Here is a 20,712-nt window from a genome sequence, read left to right as displayed (position 1 = left end):
CTTTCCTGACAGGTATTCTGCCACCTCACTAGACACGGAGTGCATTTCCCCTACACTTTCCCCTCATCGCGCCGAGGACATTTTGTCTACACATCTACACGTCGAGATGCGTGCAGGCGAGCATTACAGCGGACAGTGTACCGACATACATACTCAGGTTCATTTCTCGAGTTCATTTTTGCCTCCTTTCAGGGAGTTTCGAAACCGATGGATGCCGTTCTCAGATCTTTCTCTGTGCTCGATTTCTTCTGTCTTTCTTCGTGTCCAAAGCGCAGTGTGCTCTTGAGTGCCGCGGCTAACGCTACTTCGACTAGAACTGTCGTTCTCTTTGTCACTGTTCACTCTCTTCTCCGCGTACGTGTGAAGTGTTTGTGCACCGATAGGTGGTATGCGTCTGCGTTAGCGAGCGTGTATGGTGTGTGTGTGTGTAGGAAAGGTGAGGGCACGCTTGAGAGCTCAAGGTGCTCTTTCACGTCTCCCTCATCTTTTTCTTTCTGAGGTTTTTTTTTTCTTCTCTTGCCCATCCCGCTCGCTCGCTGGCTCTCTCTCTCTCTCTCATGCTTTCTCTTGCTCACTCGCACCGTCTTTGCGTGCGCGTTGTGCGCACCTTCCTCGTCCTCTTCTCCTTGTCAGAGCTTCTTCCCCCTCGTTGCGGCTGTAACACTAAAAAAATGCAAAAAACCAATAGAAAAGACAGTAGAGAATGCACAGCACCTCAGTGAGCCTCGTTCTCAGACACGGGGGGGGGGAAAGCGGCGGTAGCCACGCCACTCTCCTCGTGTCCTGTAGTGTGGTGCTCTTTTACCGCACCCCTTGATGGGAATGATGGTTGGCGGTGATGGTGACGCTGTACTCCCATGCTTCGTCCTCTTCCCTGTCTTTGTGGCTCGGAAGGAGAGAAGAGGAGAGAGTTCCCCGATGCGATGCGATGTGTGTGTGGCGGAGTAGTTCGCTGTGCGCAGGAAAGAGAGGGAGCGTGTATTGCGCTACCCTCTACAGATAACGCAGCTGTGTGCCTTTCCTCTCATCCTTTTTGCCCCCCCCCCCTTTCTCTCCTCCGTGATGTTTTCTCGCTGCAAACCACCATCTGTCCCACCACTATCGTATTTCACCTTGATTTTCGTCTACCTCTCTCCCTCTCTCTGTGCATTCTCTCTTTCTCACTTCCGTCTCTGCCTGCACCCACCGCGCGGTGTGCGTGCATGTGTGGTTGATCTGGTGTTCCTCTGGAACCCCTGTACAAAACGAGCTGGCGCATCATGCGTATGTACAACCAAAGATGCTTTGGCACCGTATGCTCACTCTGTCGATGGTGCACGTGATACACTTCTTTCACGGGACTTTTTCAGAATTCGATTTCTAATCCTTCACTGCCTCTATTCTCCCGTAGGCTTTCACATCGCGTGAGCGGAGGTTTGCTGATCGAAGAGAATCTTACTTCTCGATGCGTGTCTCTCGATATGTGTGTGCCCATATCTGTATGTCCATACGCTAGAAAATTGCCTCTGTCCTTCGTGTATGCCCATTGACGTAGAAGAGTACCAAACTAAAGTCGGATGAGCCGCTGCATCGATTTTGTGGCCTGTGCATGCTGTGTGCCACTGCTCATGCACAGAGCAGAACTGCGTGTGTGTGTGTAGGCGGCTGAGTTAAGTTCAGTGGTTGGTTTTACTTCCTCTCTCCCTTGCCGCTTGCCGTATCGTCTGCACCTTCAAGGAAGTCAAGCTGTTTTGAGGCATACCTCCCTAAAAGACGTCGCACAATGCAACATGAGGCCTCCTCCCCTCCTCCCTCCGTTGGGTGACCGCTTGGGCAGCGCTTGCCTTCGTTCGTTCGGTGGCGTCTTGGGCTATTGGGAGGTGTGAAGTGATGGCGGAACAGTCTGCGCGGCTCGATCATGACAGTACAGTTCTTTGTTGCACCTTCCCCTCCGTGCGCACTGTCCGTTACACCTCGAATTCACACCTCGTGCTCTATGTACGACTGTCAAGTACATGCAGAGCTCATCCATCTCACTCCTCCGATTCTGTGTCTCGGTCTCTTCCCCCCCCCCCCCCTTCCTGCTGGCTCGAACCTCGATGCACCCTCCCTGTTGAGCCTGGGGTTGCACTCCATAAGTGCGCATATCTACGTATCCACCCAAGTGAGCCGGACACCGCGGATAGTGAGGTAAGTGCACACCTTCGCCTTCTATTCATGCTGCACCGCTTCTCGACTGCATTGGCAGCACAGAAGCTGCCCAATCCGGGCAGTTCGCTTCTTAACCCTCGCAGCTATCGCGCCAAGGTGCGCCGTGCGGTAGCCATAGGGGCGCAACAGGAGGCGCACTTTGAACAGCAAGCCATGCTTGCAGAGCTCGGTGGGGCTGGCAGGACGGGTGCGGCGATGCCGCACCCATCCTCACCTTCACGTACGGCTAAGAGTCGCAAGCAGCGCCATCAACATCACGTGAGGCAGGTCGTCGGCAAGGACGTCGCGGAGCGTGCCAAGTCGATGACAGACGTGGAATGGGCGAGCGTGCCTATGGCGGACAAACATGCCTTCACCAAGTATATGGGCGAGCTCTTGCGCGAGCACCCAACGGAGGCGACAGAGCAACAGCGGCGTCGCTACTTTGAAACAACTATGGTTGACCCGCGCAACCTCGACCCCGCTCGCACTGTGCGAGACGAGTACGAGCGGCTGAAGATGGGTCTGCCCGTTCAGCTCAAACACCCACAGCGTTCACTGGGCGTCTCGCAGGCTATATTCGAGACTGGCGACGCAAGTCTGTTTGACCCTGGCAAAGTGGACGCTCTGGAAGAGGCGATGACGCAGGTTAAGCAGGTGTTTACCGACTACGTGCGGCAGCGCCGAGAAGGCGTGAGCACGGAAACAACACGTCGCAAGCTGGCTAACATGCTGGCGGACTTGAACGTGGAGACTCAGCGGCATCTGAGTCACATGTTTAAGTACGCGGAAGAGAGGGTTCGTCATGAGGCTCGTGAGGAGCGCAAGCGACAACTGAGCGAGCTGCAGCGGCTGCGGCGGCTGGTGTCGTCGTCATCGCGGCAGCGCGCTTCTCCGTCATTCGAGTCATCTACTCCAATCCTCACTACCGATGCGTCTGTGCCGGAAGACGCCATGTGCCCTTTGGCATCGTCTTCAGAAGGGGTGGAGAGCTCTGACGCCGTTCATGACGTCGACTCTCCGACTCCTGCAAGGCTTGCCAAGATGAAGAGGCGCGCTGTCCTGAAGCGTTCCCTGGGCAAGGCCCTCGGCTTGGAGGTCGAGGTCGTGGAGAGCCTCATTACGGAGCTCGAGGCACAGGAGAAGTTCATGCAGTTCTGTGAAGTCTTTGCTCGCCTCACTGTCTCCCGTGGGTTCCGCCACGGCCCGGAGGACGAGTGCCTTGATGCGTACACAGAGAGCCTTAGGCGGCTGTACTCCGTAGACGCAAATAAGCTCAGCACGCTTGACGTTGTGCAGTACCTTGCTGCCAAGGAGGAGGCGCACCCAGTGGACTGGGCAAAGCGGTGGTACGAGCGCCTTCTCCGCATCCCGCTCGAGCACACGCCGGAGTACAGGCGGCTGGAAGCGATTCGCGACGGTGACAGTGTTGCACTTGAGCTGCAGGCCCGGGCCGAGCGCGAGGTGGAAGCACCGGTGTCCGCAGGTCATGAAGCTGCCAGGCAGGCGGAGCGGGAGGCTGCTGGCGGGCGCACACAGCAGGCTGTGCGGCTGGTAGAGAAGATGTTTATGCGCCCAGATGACCCACGGCTGAAGAGTTTGCACGAGCGACGACTACGCTACATCGCCTACCTGCAGATGGAGCGGCAGATTGCGCAGTCACGTGAGAACGCGAAGATTTTCGAGGGGATCGAAGAGACAACAGAGGCGGAGGAGTGCCGACGGCTCTACGCGCAGCTCATGGAGCGTAAGCAGCGACTCGCTGCTGACTCCACAGCAGCTCTCCTCAGCGAGGGTGACGGCAGCGGATCGGTAGACCGTTCTGCCGCAGCGGCCTCCGCTGCTGTCGGCACCGATGTCGCCGCGACTGCCGACAATGTTAACGTGTTTGCACAAGACGCCGAGGCTGCCGCACTATTTGAGCAAATCAGCCGCATCACTCACTCAGTCATCCGCACCCACACCCAGGAGACACGTCGGCGCAGCAAAGCTGCTGCCAAGGCTGAGGTACTTGCGCGCGTGTTGCGGCTGGCTGGCCTCACGAATGCGGACGGCAGCCGCGCCGGCCGCGCCGAGGAGCTTCAACGGCTGCTTCAGGAGAAGAAGGACAAGGTGGCACAGCGTCTACTGAACGTACTGGAGGCGGACGTAAAGTCTGACTTGGAGTGGATGGATGCCATGGACGAGGCAGAACGGCCGCCGTTGCTCCCCATTCCAGAGGGCATGTCCTATGTGTCCGCCGCAGATGTGCAGGCCTGGAAGGAGATTCGCGATGCTGACAGGGCCCTTTCTGCCGATCCGTTCCGCAAGAACAAGAAGCAGTTTCAGCCACGGCTCTTTGGCCAGCCGTGGCAGCTGCCTGATAAGCCGCTGTTGTTTTGGGGCACTGGAACAAGGGCAGTGCAGCAGGCGCTGGAACACGCCGCCAGCGATGCGGAGCGGCGACGCCGTGGTGAGCCGCTGGCGCCACCATATCCTTGCCCAGAGAATCCGTGGGGTTGGCGACTTGTCAAGGACATCCTTGACGACTAGACAACCTCATAGCCTCGTGAGGAAGTGGTGTGCCTTTTTGTCTGCATGCGCGCGCGCGTGTGTGTGTGTCTTCCCTCTCCTTATAAGCGCCCTCTCCTTCACACTAGTGCCTAATACCAAACAAGAACAACCGAAACAGCAACTACGACCACTCTTCTTTCCCTTTCGTTGGTGAGGGGGCTCAGTCTCGCCCTCGACCTCTGAGTTGGTTGCATCAGTTGAACTGACTTCTCTTATCCTCTTACATCGAAGCCACCCTAGTGGGGCGCCTTTCGCGTGTCGTTGCCTGTCATGATGCAGCAGTGCCTGCGGTGATGGCACTCTTTTTTTTCCCTTTCTTTGGCTGCTGCAATGGTAGGCGTACGCTCGCACGCGCTTGTCGCTGTTCCTCTCTCTCTCGGCTGTTGCGTTGGCGAGGGTGGATATGAGGCACCCATGACTGCACCACCCGTCTTTCTCTCTCTCCTTTTCGCGCTCCATCGTTCTCATTCCCTGTCTCTCACCTCTTTCATTCCTTCTCACGTGAATATGCGGATACGACCGCTTTCTTCTCTGCCCTTCTCTCTCTTCTACCCACTCGCGCACGACTGCATGACACCGTCATTCCTCCTGTGCTGCCGCTTCAATTTTCTTTGCCCCCCCCCCCCCTCTTCTCCCTTCGCCACCGCCTCCTCCGACATCTGTCTGCAGCCCTCCCTTTAAGCATTTTAATTGAGAGAGATATATAAAGAGCAACACACACACACACACCAAGAAGCACTCTCACCCACGACCAAAACTCTTCCACACAAAATATTGAGACAGAGGGGAAAACCCCCATAATCCACTTGCTCTTCGCTCACTTCAACAGAAGCAAGAGGACGACTCGACGATCTCAAACGCGACCCACAGCGTACGCCGATCTACACATCTCCGTACGGCTCACTTGTTCTCACACTCGCAAGCTTCATCAGCACCACGCCCACTGAGCAGTCCTCGTCGCCCATTTCGGTCAGCGGGGAACGTCTGTGTGTGTGAAGGGTATCCCGCCCTGCTCTCCGACCTCTTCGAACGATACCGCCTTGCCACCAGCGCTTCTTTCTTTTTCTGTTGACGAAAGTTTCTACTTCTGTGCAAGGCAATCATGAACCGCGATAACAACAACAACGTGTTTAGCACGAGTGGTGACCTCTCCGAGCCGTTGTCCGACGTCCACAATCCCCATGCTGAAGCGAACGAGAAGGTCTTCGATGGCGAGTCCTGCACCGACTCCAGCTGCACAGACTCGCTGTCCGTGCAGCGAGCCAAATCTACTGGCGTGCGTAGGGCCCTCGAGAAGGCCTATTCCGTCATCCCTCACGGTGGGCTGGTTGCCAACATCTACAATCTGTCCAGCGCTACCCTTGGTGCCGGTATTGTGGCCGTGCCATCCGGCTTTCACCACTCTGGTATGGTGGTCTCCGTTGTGCTACTCGCCGTTGTGTGTGCATGCACCATCTATTCAATTCGCTTGCTGGGCCAGGCGAAGCTGAAGACGGGCCTGCGCTCCTACGAGGAGATGGCACGCGGCATGCTGGGTCACGGCTGGGACTACTTTGCAGCGTTTCTCATGTTAATTTTCTGCTGGGGTACGTGCGTCGGATACATCATCTCGGTCGGCGACTTGCTATCGCCAATGCTGGATGGCCCCAACACGAACGCGTTCCTCAAGACAGTCAACGGCCGCCGCATCCTCGTTGGGCTGATCTGGCTCGTTGGCATGTTCACATTGTCTCTGCCGAAGGAGATTAACTCGCTGCGCTACGCCTCTGTGATTGGCGTGTCGTTTGTCGTGTTCTTCGTCATCTGCGTCATCATCCACTCCGCGCGCAACGGCCTCCAGAACGGCATCCGAAAGGATATCGTGCTCGTCAACAGCGGCTTGCCGGCTATCAATGGCCTCACACTGTTCATCTTTGCCTTTATTTGCCAGGTGAACGTATTTGAGATTTTCGATGAAATGCAGAAGCCCACGCTCAACCGAATGACGCGCGACGCGACGATCAGCATGATCCTCGTGGCGTTGCTGAACTTCCTCTCTGGCTTCTTTGGCTACTGCGACTTTGGTCCACAGGTGGACGGCTCGCTTCTGCGGCTGTATCGCCCGCTCGAGGACCCACTCTTCATGATTTCATACATCGGTATGTGCATCAAGCTGTGCGTCGGGTTCGCCCTCTGCATTCAGCCCTCACGCGATGCCATCTACTACTGCCTGCGGATGGGCAAGACATCTGATGTGAAGGACTGGCTGAACTGGGTCGTCAGTGGCCTCCTTGCCCTCGCCGCGCTCATCTGCGGTCTCTTCATCCCTAACATCAACATCGTCTTCTTTCTGCTCGGCGGTATCTGCGGTGGCTTCCTCGGCTTCATGTTTCCGGCGTACTTCTTCATCTACTCGGGTGGCTTCACGCTCAAGAAGGTCGGAATTCTGAACTACATTGGCTGCATCGTGCTGATTGTTGGTGGCGTAATTGCTGTCGTCTTTGGCACTGGCGTTGCCATCTACAGCGAGATCCACTGAGTAGCTCGGTTGCGAGCGTGTGCAGAAGCAACAGCAGCGATACCTCCTGACATGGCATAAAGGCTGTGATTGGAGCGTGCCTGTGTGTGTGCGTGTGTGTGTGTGTGGCTGAGTGTGTATCGGCTTTGTCGATACGCTTGTGCTGGCGCAGCGGTCAAATTCTGCCCCTTTTCTCTGTCCAGTCTTCTGCGTGTGCATTCTCTCTCTTTCGTATTTTTCTTCTATCCTCTCTGTTGATGCCTTCTCCCCTTCCCTCCCCTCTCTCTCTTTCTCCACTGTCTTCCTCTTTTCCCTTCCCCCCCTTCGTTCTGTGCCTGCCGCCAAACAAGACCATTTCTCCTGTTGTTGTACAACTCCCGATCACACCATAGAAAAGCGAGCCGCAGAGAGGAGAGAACACATGCGCACATGAACTCCGGCAAGTCACATGCCTCCCCCCTCGTGTACTCAGTTAAGGTGTGTGTGTGTGTGTGTGTGTGCGTGTGCGTGTGCGTGGGTGTGCTGGTAAACGGATTGCTGTGAGAAAGAGCGTTGTCCTCTGCGCTCCCCTGCTCTCTCTGCAGACGCACACCTTCTCTCTCTCTCTCTGTGGTGTCGCCTTTTTTTTCTTTGAATGTCCTTCTCCACTTCTACCCACGTTCATGGCTGCCAATGGCCGACTAGCCTTTGTTGTGTGTCCCCTTTGCTTCCGGGCGTGTCCCCCTCCTAACCCCCCAACCCTCTCGCTGTTCTACTTCGTGACGAGAAGGAGAGGGAGAGAGAGAAGGGGACAGCAAACGGACCACGGAACGCGTCGGTCTGTACAACATATGCCAAGTGCTCTCTCTGACACCCACGCGCCCATATATACAGTCAGTCAGTCAGAGTCCCCGCGTGCGAGGACACTCCCCTCCCCCAACAAAGAAAGGCGCACATAGGAAAAGGCATGTCGCCCCCCTTTTTTTTTCATCTGATCCCTTCACACTCTGCTTCTCTATATGACTGTCTTCGATCTGTGGTGCTGCTGCTACTACGACTCTTCCTGATCCCACAGCTTCGTTACGACAACAACAAAAAAATCCACACACAGACAAGCGCCTCATCATGACTTCTGAGGATCGAAGACAAGGAAAGAAAAAGAGACGAAAGGAAAGCGGAGGCAGAGTCAACAGTACAGCTTTGTGTAGACGCTCGTGTATGCACGAATGTATGTTGGCTTGTATGCCTCTGTATGTATGTGTGTGTTTCTCTCGCGCTCTCTCTTTGCGTCTGGCATGGCAAGCTTTGTACGAAGCAGCGCGGAAAGGCAAGTGAACGTCATGTGCGCGCATGGACAACACTGTGCTTGTTTTTTCCTCTTTTCTTTTTTCAAGCCACCTGAGTGCAGGTCCTGCGAAAGCCCCCCTCTCTCCTATTTGCGACTGCCTAGCCCTTCTTCCCGCGTTTTTTTCACTTTCCGCGCGCATCTCCGCGATAGGTGAGTGTGCGTGCGTATGTGTCTTGGACTGTTCCTTCACCAGTTATCTCTGTCGTCGTGGCTCACCCGTCCAGCATCTCTCTCTCTTTTTCTCTGTACGCACCATCTTTTCTTCTTTTATATATCTTCTTTTCTTTCTCCGCTGAGGAGAAACCAGAGCGAGAGTTGCGCTGTTGATGTGGTCCTCGCTTCGATAGCTGTCTATGCGGTACTCAAGCTAGCAAGACACCAGGTTCCAGCAAACAACAAAAAGTGTCAGGTGTGCGTTAGAAATGTGTTGTGGTGCGCGGCTTTTTTTTCTCTCTATATTTTTTTGTTTCCCCCCTGCGTCAAAACTGTTACTCTTGCTCGTGGACGCTTGCGCTTATTTCCGATCCCCCTCCCTCCCCCCTCTCTCTCTCCCTCCCTCCCTCCCTCCCTCCCTCTCCTTCCTCCCCACACACACACAACACACACACATCTCCATCTTCCAGTTTTTACGTCCACAACTTCCACTAATACTTTACCCCCTCTTTTTTTTCTTTTTGTTTGTTGTGCAGCCAATGCGTGTTGCCTTTTTTCTTGTGGCTGTTGTTTGGTTTCCCTTTCTTCGTTGCCACTACACTGTGTGATACCTTCTTGTACCACCACCACCAACCCCCTTTTTTAAATTTCTCCTGCCTCTTGCCAAGAGCATCGCATTGCTCTCACTTTTTCTTTGCCAAACCACCTCCCCCATTTCTCTTCTCTCTCTTACCATGGCCGCCCGTCACACAGCCTCTCTGTGTATGAGGCGTACGTGTGTGCTTGAGTTATCAGTATTCTTCTCCGTGCTACTGGAGGGGGGTGCGGACAGACATCAGGTGTGGTTTTCATCTCTCCCTTTTCTTTGTTTTTTTTTTTCCACCTGGATCCTTGGGCTCTTTCTTCTTCACAGAATCGCCAGAGCCACAAGGAAGCCGCACGTGGGAGAAGAATAAGCAACGCCTTCATCTACATAAACACATATAGCGCTGCATCGGTGTGCGTCTATTCAGCTGCTGTATGGGGCGTGTGCTGAGCAGCGCTCTTTTTTTTCCCCTTTTCATTGGACTTTTCCTCCTCGTCTCTCTCTTATTTCGCTCACATGTCTGTGAACATGGCTTTTAGCCTCTCTTTCTATGCAGAAGTGAAGAGTCGTGGCTGGGGTTAGTGAAGGTGAGAGGGAGAGCAAATACGGAGGAAGACTACACGGACACCCAAGCCGAAGGACCTCGCTTCCCATGGAGCAGCTCCCCATGCTTAGGGAGACACGCATGCTCACTGACAAGAACTCGCAACTGCCTCTCACTAGCACCCGCCAATTCTTCTTCCAGAAGGGACACATGCATGGGTGCGAGGAGAACAAGAGACGGTCTTTTTCTCTCTGTCCTTCGTTACCACTAACAACACAGCCACTTCAGTTGCGTAAGTGCTTCTTTTATAGATAAAGCTGCACGCCTGTGTACATGTGTGTGTGTGTGTGTGTGTGTGGAAGGGGGGAGGGTATTCCGAAATTCAGAGAGGATGACCCCTTCAAATCTCCCTCTCTGTAACGGGCGTGTCTACGCATGCCTGTGCTTCTCGTTCTTTGTATCCATAGGGGTGTGTATCGCTGTGTGGCTGTTTCCCTACAGCAGGCCGGCAAGCACAAGGATATGCCCAAGCTGCACGCGTAGCCCTTGCGTACGCAGTGTATGACACGGTGTAAAAGAGGAAAAAAAAAGAAGCCATCAGATGCCGCTCGGGTTGGGGCTGGGGTTGAGAGTGGCGGCGCGGTGTGCTAGCAGTGAGTGGTGGGGCGAAGCGTCACAGACCGAGGTGCTCGCATTGCGTTTTGCCTTGCGCCGGCGAGTCTTGTCTATCGCCATACATGTAGCTTGGTGTCGTGTCGTGGCCAAACCGAAAGGAGAGGCCAACGAAGGCGATGCCACTGACGTCGGCAGCTTGTATGACCTCGACGCAAACAATGTAGGGGGGCCTCGTTGGAAGAGTATCGGAGGACTATGAGTCCTGTAATGGGACCCCCAAAAATAAAACCGATTGCTCCGCCACATCCACCGTCATCCTCAGTTTTCCTCTCCTCTTTGTTGACCCTCTCCCGTATCACCGTCTTCTTCTCCTCGTCATACCCCTACCTCCTCCCCAATACACTTTATGAAGGCCAAGGCGCCAGCGTACTAGGCAGCGATATCAGGCCCCATTCGAGTAAACACCACAGCATAGACGGCGTTCTCTTCCCGCTTTCTTTCTTCTCTCAGACACCTCAGAGTCGCTGTTCAGTATCTGGCCCCCTCATTGACGTCTCTCTCCTTCTCTGAGCTTGAAAGGCTTCGATCGTTGCGGTACGCACTTGCTGGCGCTTCTTTCCTCAGGCGCACAGACCCATCTGTAGTTCCTATCACCTCAAGTTGCACCTTTCTCCCTCTATCCTCGCACCTGTGCGCATCTTCCCTCTTTCTCTTACCTACTCCCTCGACCCAGCAGATCGAACTAACTGCACTGCTGATGGCGTGCTTGCCAGGGGCGATGGCCGCCACCACGTCAGCGCTGCTGCTAACCGAAGAGCAGCGAGAGCTGCTTGATCAGTTTGAATTTCATGTTATTCAAGAACGGAACGACACACCAGCAGTCTGGGTCAGCTCTGCCATGTGTAACGGGGCAGCATCGAGCTACAACAGCAGCATTAGCACCACCGCGTCTAGTTTGAGCGCTTCGCGCTGCTCCTCTTCCCCCTCCTCTCACCTCCCCTCTGCAGCCCTCTTAAATGCGGCGACTGCTGGCCACGAGCAAGCGGAGGGAGCTTCGCGTTGTGATTTGGCTGCGCTCCATGACGGAGGTCACGCCACGGCTCTCGCAGGCGCGGAAGGCGATCTATTGCAAAGGATGAGGCCAGGCGAAAGCGCATCCGTCATGGACAGTGATGCACGAGACCTGGAGATGCAGACACCACCGAGTTTGCATGTGATCGCTGCTGCCCCACTGCTGCATGGCCATAGTTCTATTCGAAAAAGTGTCCTAGGCGCTTCTGCGGCTGGCGTGTCTGTTTCTTCTCATCAGCCCAGCAGCGACTTGCACACGAATTCTGGAAGTGACTCGACTGTGCCTCTCGAAGTGCTTCTGCGTAGCGGCGACGCCGACACCCTCGACGGAGCGACACAGACATCAGTCGATCAACAGTGCAGAGAATTGGCGGAGCGCCTTCTGCGCTCGTCGGCAGAGGTGGATGCTGTTACGTTTGCCATGGACCGCCATGTGGTGCCACCGTTTGAGTTCTGCTGAGAAGTGCGAAAAAAAAAAGGAGAGCCAAACGAGGAAAGAACATGGACCCGCAACGGCGGTGTGCTTCCTCTTCCCCTCCCCCCTACCGTTGCCCGTGTCTTCACTCGGTCACCTCTCTCCCCTCTTTCCCACTAGAAAAATGCAACCCCAATCAAGCTGCCTCATCTTACCGTTGGGTGTGTACTGTGTGCTTCACATGCGCGCATGTGTGTGCCTACCGCCTCTCCGTCATCTTCCTCTCCTACGAAAAAATGGACGCCGCGCAGGTCTACACAGAAGCACGTGCGCGCACCCAACGCTCCGCCACCCCTTCCTGCCTCGTCGGTTACTCGTCGCCCCTTCTCCCTCCCTTTTTTCTTTTTTTCGTTCACTCTTCTTTGCCCCTTTTTCGCAGAGCATCTCGTCGCCATGCCCATGATCATTTCCCTGGTTAATCAGCTTGCCGCGCGACACAACAGCGGCGGTGACACCAGCCACACCGAGGACGCCGCGGTGCGCGTCTCACGCCTGTTCCTCGTTGCCTGCGACTTGATGGGCGCTTTCTGTCCCGCGGACCTGCACCAGCACCTAGAGGACATGATGACGCGCCAGTGGGCGGCGCTGCTTCACGGCGAGAGCTTTCAGGCCTCGCCTCCAGCGTCATCAAATACCCCCGAGCCAGCAACGTCGTCACACTTGTCTCCTTCATCCGACTATGTGCCAACGCTCATCGCCGCCTCCGGTGCGCTCTTGGGCTACGCACGCACCCATATCGAGGAGTTCAGAGCTTGCGGTGTAGGTCGGGAGTGGATCGATGGTGTGTGCGATCGTTGGCAGTCGAACGTGCTTCAGCTGCTGAGCGCGCATCCGCCATTTTCTACGGAGGCGCGCACGGCTGTCTGCTACACTGTGGCGCAGCTGTCCTTGCTACCGAGCCACTGCTGCGAGCAGGTACTGCAAGCTTCGTTTGAAGCATTAGAGGCGGGGCGCGAAGATGGTCTGAGCGCAAACATTGCCGTGGAACTACTCGGCCAGATCGCATCGCTCATGGTGGTGTGTAAGCCGTTCCAGCTGCACGGCCTCACCCTCGAGGACCCTACTACTACTGCTGCTGCCGCAACTACTGCCAAAGGCGGTGCAACAGGCAAGAACGGCGCAGGGTCGATGGTGGGGGCTCAGACAGAGAAGCCGTCGAGGTTGTCGACGCAGCGGCCAGCAGTGGACCGCGCTGGCGCTGGTGCCAGTGCATTCAGTCGAGCTACCATTGTTTCGGAGCCGCCGACTGCGAACTGCAGCACCATTCCCTCCTGCTACCCCTTTCCGTCTATCGAGCGAGTCGAGGAACTGAAGGTGTCCCTCATCCAATGCTGCCTCATCTCTCTCGGGGCCACGGTGACTGAGGCAGGTACTGTGACCAGTACCGCCGTGCCAGCAACGCGTACGTATCAAGGACGGCAGCGGCATCGTACTGTACCCATGGCGCTGGTTTGCCAGCGTGTGCTCATTCCACTGCTGCTACTCGACGGGAGTCAAGGGCTGGAGCAGTACGAGCATATTGTGCACGATCTCCTGCGCACGCTCGCAAGCTGCTCTGGTACTTCGCCGACGACGGCGTCCGTCTCACCGGCCCCCCCAGGACACACACGAGGTGCTGCTGCTGAGGACGCCGCACTGCTGTCCCATGGGGATCACTGTGACGAGGTTGTGCTGCTGATCGCCGCGTTGTTTGATTTCCTCTTCCGACAGCCTTCCCTCAACCCGTGCACGGACTTCCGTTTCTCTGAGTTTCTCTGGACGGTGCTGAGTAGCGCGCTGCATCAAAGTCTAACAGTCACCAAAACAGACGCCGGTCACCGCGCGAACATGCAGCTGCGCATCGAGTACCTTTTGAAGCGCATTGTCCACATGACGAAGCAGCAGCAGCAGGAGCTGAGCACCGGTGCGGCGTGTGCAGCCTTGCCGCCCATCATTGAGTTTCACCCTCTCTTTCACTGGTACACCGCCACTAGCAGCAGTGGCGACTGTGCAGCCGGCGAGAAACGAAGCAGCGCAGCCGCCGCAAGTGGCGACTCGCTCAGTGCCACCACATGGGAGAGCTTCTTCTTGGTTCTGGAGTCACTCAACGAGTACGGCTGGCACATTATCGAGCCTGTGATGGCCCGCCTGGACGCCCTCGTCGCGCAGCTAGATAATCGGCTGAAGAGTGCCGAGGCGCCACACGACACGACAGCGGCATCGACAGTAGGCGTGAACAGTGCGGCGCTGCACCCGCGGTGGATTGAAATGCTGCTGCTGAAGTTCATCCTGCACCCAAACCTCGGGGTGCGCAAGGTGGGCCTGCGGCGTATATGGGCGCTGCCGTCGCGTGTGCTGCGATCGCTCTCCTCGAGCTTTCTTTTCCAGTACGCTTTCCAGAGCGCGTCGGATCCGCGGCTGTGCTGCGGCATCGACCGCGTTCCCATCACAGCGTCGTTTCTGGACACCAAGTCGTTCGAGGGGACGGAGGTGAAGGCTGTGCCGGATGTGGAGCCGCTTGCACAGGAGGTGGAGCGCTTCTACGCGTCACTCTTTTCCCACCGCTGGTCTTCCAGCGACGACGGCCCCGCTATGGAGGGCCGCATCGATGCTCTGCGTCGCATGCTGGACACGGCGATCAAAAAACCGCCCCGCTTCACTGTGTGCGTGCTGGCGCGTGCGCTGCTTGCCATCGCGAATGCTTTTCTGGACAACGGCATCAATGCGGAGGCTGTCCTACTCGATGAAGGGGTATTGGAACGTCTGCACCACTTCCTGCGTGACTCCGTGCAGGAGAACATTCCGTTCTGGCTGGATGTGCGTGTGACAGTCATTCTTTTCGCGGCCCTCACGACGTTTGCGGCTGCGACGGCGTCGCCGCGTCGCTGTCGGCTGCACCCGTCCTTTTGGCGTCTCTACTGCATGTGTGGCCCCCTCGGGGAGTCGGGAGGCCACAGCATCGCGAGCATGGACGCGTGTGGGCAGTACGGCCTCGTCGGCGCGTCTGTTGAGGAGCGCTTTCTTCAGCACTGGCTTGTGCAGCTCAGCGTGCAACAACAGCAGGAACCGATGCGGCGAGTCAAGTTCGGCGGGGCGGCGCCTTCACTCGTGGAGGCGCTACTGGACGTAGAGGGACTGCTCTGCCGCGCTGAGGCACTACTGCAGACGCCACCAGAACTTGACTCACATGAGGCAGTGAACGTTGTGCCAGCCAAGGAAACGTTCTTCCTAGTTGGCACTCTCACTCGCACCGGTTCCGCGCGTCATGCTGAGCTCGTGCGAGCCATTGGTGATCGTATTGCAACCACAATAGCGTCGCTGCAGACGCGCGCCTACTGCACTGCTGCACAAGTGCTGACAAGCGTGGCGTGCCTGGTAGAGTTTCAGCACAGTGTTGGCGCTGCCGTGTGCGCGCAGCTATGGCCAGTGAGCACGACACTGCAGTCCATGTCTTCTGCTTTGCACGGGCACATTATGGCAGCTCTGCAGGCGAGCTTACGCAGCATCCGCGAGGCTGCAGAGGCGCCGCGACAGGAGGGCCCACGCTACTCGCTGTTCCAAGATGAAATGTGCGACGAAGTGGACATAGCTTGGTCGCTCATGAACACCGCAAACTTGGACGTGGTGGCTGCTGGCGTAACCGCTCTCAATGCAATTGCATGCGCTTCGGCGACACGCGTATCGGCCACCGCTGCTGCTGCTGCTGCTGCTGCTGAGGTGCTGCATGTCCCGCAGCACGTGCAACAGCTGATGTGTCTCCTCCGAGAGTGCACCACGGCTTACGAGGCCACGTATGCGCCAGGTGCCAGCACCGCTGTCGACGAGAAGGCGAGGCAGAAGCGACTTGCGGTGCTGCTGATTGTTGGCCGCAACGTAACTCGCTTACTGCAGAGTGAGTTGTGCGGGTGTCTTTCTGTGAAGCACGAGGAGAGTACCACGCGGCAGGCGCCGCTCGATGGAGACCTCGACCTGGTGGCACAGCGGTGCCTTCTATTCCCGAGTGCTCTGCCGACGTGCCGAGAGGCGCCACCATTCTCTGCCGCCGCCAGCTCCCGCTGCCCCATCGCCATGCTGTTGCCGCAGGACGTGCTAGAGGTGTACGTCGACCAGCTCATGGCGCTTCCATCGCAGCGCGTCCCATCGGGTGCCGTCCCCAGTGCGTTGTCGAACCTGCCGTGGGCTACGCTGCTCAGTCAGCAGGGTCGTTACGTGTGCAACGCGCTGTATGTCCTTCTTCTGTGCCTGACTGCTGCTAAACAGGAGCACACTAGTGCTGAAGCCTCGAATCCGACGAGGACGTTTCCTGGCCTTGTGGGGCGCGTGCAGAACTATGCCCTGGGCCAGCTCGGCGAGTGCTGGACCATGAACCTTGCCAGCGTGTACGATTTGCTGTTCTGGGTGGCGTCCTCGAATATGCCAGAGGTAGTGGATTACGTCGCCATCGCGAACGGCATGTGGGAGCATATGCGAGAGGTTGGGGCGCGCCAGTACACGCGACTCGCTGCCCTTGCTTTCACGGTGCTGCACTACGTCATGCCGCACCACCCTGGCTACGTGAAGGAGGTTCTTTTGCGAGTCCTCGAGGTCGAGGGCAAGGATGCGCAGACGGCGGATCGCGACGTCTACTTTGCCTCGATGACGGCCTCGCTTCAGGTCCTGCACGACCCCGACAACAACTGGTCCGTGCTGCGCGAGGTGTTACTCTATACTGCTGTGCTCTTCAATACAAATCGCGACGAGGAGGAGAACGAGTCAACGGTGGCCGTCACGGAGCCTCTTCTGTGGACGTGGCCGGAGGCGTTGCGCCTGTGCTACCCACCCACCACTTGCATGTCTGCCGTAGGCCGCGCCATGGCAGTGGCCACGCTGCTGTGGTGCTGCCATCAGAACGTGTCGGGTCGTGCGGTGCCGCTCACGATGGAGCTGCTGCGTATGAACACGTGCCACCCGGTGGTGACACACGAGCCGTGCATGCCGAACTCACGAACCCACCGCACCCGCATGCGTCTGTGGCAGCTCCTCTGCGCGCTACTGCCTTGCTTGGCTGACGAGCAGTCCGTACCACCTACTCAGGTGGTGGAGGTGTTTCGCGTGCTTGTGCGGCACTGCTTGACGGTGAACAACATGGGGAGCATCCGGCGGCTGATGGAGCTGTACGGGATTCGGCTTATGGAGCAGCGACCTTCTCTCTACACCGTCTTGAGTGAGGCCCTTGGCAGCTACAGCCTTCGTCCTCAGGTGTGCGGGAGCTACCTTCTCATTGCTTGTCACTCGCTGCTGCGGCAGGAAGGGGCCGGTTGCATCAAGGAGTCTGCGTCCGCGACAGCGGGTGACGAGGCGCTCGCCTCTGACATCTTTACCTCCCTCTTTCCACGCATTCTGCAGCAGAGCACGTCGAACCAGCACCTCCTGCGCATAATTAGTCACATCGGGCTTTTCAACATCTGCCAGCGCCGCCTCGCGCGCGGGCGCCCCATCTCGCCTGCCGTGGCGGCTATCTACGACTACGTACGCCATGCCCCAGAGCACGCGAAGTTTCGTGAGAAACACGAGCACATGCTCTTCTTCGACACGGAGGAGGCGAGCAGCCCTCGCAGCCTCTTCTGCGTCCAGCGCAAGGAGGCGAACACAGTACTGACGGAGGTTCTGCCAGCTGCTGCTTTCGAGCGGCTGCGTTTTGTGGAGACAGAGATGTGCTGCATGATTGGTGCCCTCTACCCCATGGAGCTGCTGCGCGTGCACGACTGGTGTGCAAGTTTGAGGGTGCAGGAGCTGGTGTCCGTCTTGAAGGGTTTTAGAGGCATACCTCACACAAGCACGCCGTCAGAGTACTATGTGGACTACACACGAGAGGCAACGCAGCTGCTGACGCGCGATCCGATGCTCGAGGTGACTGCCGCTGCCGCTACTGCGAGGTCCACCGGGATCGGTGCTAGCGATGAGGCAGGCGGTGTGGACGCAGCCACGGCGAACGTGCAGAAAAAGGTGTCATCGTGGTGGACAAGCGAGGTGTACAACGAGCTGCACCCACGTGCGCTGCGCACCCAGAAGCAGTCCATTATTGTTGTCGGTTCGCTGCTGGTGAATCCGGTGAACATTGCCGGCTTGTGCCGCTGCGGCGAAATCTTTGCCGTCCAGTCGATTGTCGTGCCGGATAAGAGGGTTTTTGAGCATCCGCACTTTGTGGCAGCAGCGCGCAGCGCAGAGCTTTGGATCCCGTGGGAGGAGGTCATGCCAAAGGACCTGCCTTGCTACCTCGAGGGTCTGCGGCGTCGTGGCTACATGGTTGTCGGCATCGAGCAGACGGCGGCGAGCGTGTCGATGGAGCAGTTTTCCTTTCCAAAGCGGTGTGCGGTGGTGCTTGGCGCGGAGGGCCAGGGTGTGCCAGCCCCGCTTATTCCCTTGCTCGACGTCTGCGTTGAGATTCCGCAGTACGGGCTCATCCGCTCGCTGAACGTGCACGTAGCAGGTGCTGTTATCATGTACGAGTACACTCGGCAGCACCTGATGGCCAAGCCGCATCTCTCCGCGTGAGAGACGAAGCAGGGGGAGAGGGGAGGAGGCGTAGGCGGTTATCGCAGTGGGCGGTGTCGGTAATCGCTTGCTGACTGGAGAGTTGTCTCTCTCTCTCTCTCTGTTTCGGTGACAGCGGCGCAGATGTTAACGATGCTCACTTCACCCACACACCCATGTGCATCACTGTGAAGCGCTTTGGCAACCGGCAGCTTCCGTGTGTGCCTCCCCGCTGTTGCTGTGTCACACTCTTGTACGTGCGTATGCGTGTGGTGGATCCTTCATCACGAGTGCTTGGTAAATGAAAGCGCCAACGCGGAGAGCAACGAAGGAGTCGGCACAGGCACACGCACTCCCTCCCTCCCTCACCTTCTTTCTCTCTCTCTTGAGAGGAGCGGAAGACGCACCAGTCCTCTCCCCTTTCCTAAAGTACTAACATCCGTGTAAGACACAGCGAAACAGCGAATTACAATGATCCTCAGCCCACCCTCAAAGGTAAGGAGGTGGGCTCACTGGCTCAGGTGAAAAAAGAGCGACCCCTTCGTACAAGAAGAGGAATGCAGCGGACTCTGCTGGGTTCGACATCTCCGTCATCGCGTTTGTGCCGCCATGAGTGTGCGTACGGGTCACTTCTCCCACGCTGCCATCGACTGTGGTTGCACTTCCCCCCTCCCTAAGACGGGACGCGCAAGTGCATGCACGCAGCGCATTCCATGCTCACCACGACAGAAGGCCCGCACAATGCTGAGCGCCGCTCTTGCAGTGAGGGCACAGTCTACTGCAGAGACGGTCGGCGGCACGACGAGGTGTGTAGGCGCTGCCCTCAGCATGAATGATATCTCCTGGACGCCTCATTCAGCTCCCTCTTCTTTCCCTTGATTCTCACCACACCCACACACACATACACATTCGCCGCTCGATGCACGAGCCCAGCCCTTTAGCCCATTATCAGAGGGGGGAGGCAGTGGCACACACACATGTGGACAGGCACAGCTGCGCTCTCTCAGAAAGGTATGAAAGCGAGGTTTGACACCCAATAGAGCTCATTGCGTCCGTGCGCGTGTAGATGTGCGATTTCGAGAGCTAACAGTGTAGACGCCTTGCAGTGACGAACATAGCGAGCGCCTGCGGCTGGGCTCTCCCTGTTATTCCCACAAACATTGCTGCGGCTGCTGCTGACGCCTCCTTCCATCCTAACCTGTGGCAACGTAAGATCGACCTACATACACACACACCGAACGTACTACGTCAGCTGACGAACCGGCCGACCCAGCCGGGAGCAGATCCGGCGCACGGCAGCTGACTCTGCGCTATCCTCTGCCCTCTTCAGAGCTGTCGTGCCCGCCAATACCCGCATGGAGCTGAGTACGTCAAGGTTTGGAGGCAGCACTGCCGGTGCTGACACTGCTGGTGGTCACAGCTGCACTCAGTGATGTGCACAGTGGGGTAATCACTGTTCCCGATCAAGTATTGATGAGCGCTGGCACTTCCGTCAAGAGTGACGCGCTGGGTGCCTCAGTTACGTGTACCGGTACAACCCCTGGCCCTTCCCTGACGGAGACAAGCCCCACTATGCGCATGGGAGGTGGCCAGACGACGATGGCAGAGACCATGGGCAAGTCACAGTCTCACCCCATGGCGTCATCGCCGCACCATGCCCTCCACGTCCCCGCTCACTGGAGACCACAACAGACGAGACAGCTGACGTGCTGAAGACTTTGCTGCATGGCGCAAGGGCGTTCGTTGGTATTGTACGCGCGTCTCCACCGTCGGTCACTGCCCCTGCAGCTGCTTCCACTGCTTCAACCACACCGTCCTCGTCAACGGCACCGACAGCTCCTCTGACGTCTTCTTATGCTGCTGGTGGCAAATGGCGTCACGCGAGCCGAATCTCTCCCCGGAGCAATTTCCGACGCGCTGACGCGGTCCTGCTATCGCGCGATCGTCTCGACAGCGTTCTTATCCTCCACGCATACCTACCAGCTGAGCAACACTCCTTCTTCATCGACTGAGGCGACACGTGCACCCGTACTACCACTGCCTGCACCGGCGTTCGTAGCGGAGGCGGATACGCAGCTGCAGAGCTTACCCGATACGTCACCATTGCCGCAGCTGCATCCCAACGACATGGGCTGTGCCGTCGCCGCAGTGGCCGGCGGAAGCAGCAGCGCCGGTCAGCTGGAGTACGCTGAAGCAGAGGAGTGGCGGCATTGCGCAATGCATGCGGGGG

The 20,712-nt window shown here is 57.3% G+C and overlaps 3 protein-coding genes across 3 annotated transcripts; all 3 read left to right on the top strand.

Annotated features, from left to right (window-relative positions):
• Positions 1 to 2,343: 2,343 nt before the first annotated feature.
• LPMP_322810 (kinteoplast poly(A) polymerase complex 1 subunit, putative) lies at positions 2,344 to 4,701 on the top strand (the record flags this gene model as incomplete). Its single annotated transcript, XM_010703664.1, has 1 exon — positions 2,344 to 4,701. One exon carries the CDS (start codon positions 2,344 to 2,346, stop codon positions 4,699 to 4,701), a length of 2,358 nt encoding a protein of 785 aa, XP_010701966.1.
• A 1,123-nt stretch (positions 4,702 to 5,824) lies between these two features.
• AAT16 (amino acid transporter, putative) lies at positions 5,825 to 7,240 on the top strand (the record flags this gene model as incomplete). Its single annotated transcript, XM_010703663.1, has 1 exon — positions 5,825 to 7,240. One exon carries the CDS (start codon positions 5,825 to 5,827, stop codon positions 7,238 to 7,240), a length of 1,416 nt encoding a protein of 471 aa, XP_010701965.1.
• A 5,143-nt stretch (positions 7,241 to 12,383) lies between these two features.
• Positions 12,384 to 18,503, top strand: LPMP_322790 (hypothetical protein; the record flags this gene model as incomplete). The annotated part of the gene is made up of 1 exon (XM_010703662.1): positions 12,384 to 18,503. The coding sequence occupies one exon, from the start codon at positions 12,384 to 12,386 to the stop codon at positions 18,501 to 18,503; it is 6,120 nt and encodes a 2,039-aa protein (XP_010701964.1).
• Positions 18,504 to 20,712: the final 2,209 nt, after the last annotated feature.

Source organism: Leishmania panamensis (genome assembly GCF_000755165.1).
Source record: "Leishmania panamensis strain MHOM/PA/94/PSC-1 chromosome 32 sequence".
NCBI classification, from domain to species: domain Eukaryota; phylum Euglenozoa; class Kinetoplastea; order Trypanosomatida; family Trypanosomatidae; genus Leishmania; species Leishmania panamensis.
Note: the sequence above shows the minus strand (reverse complement) of the source record. Positions and strands in the feature narration are given on the sequence as shown.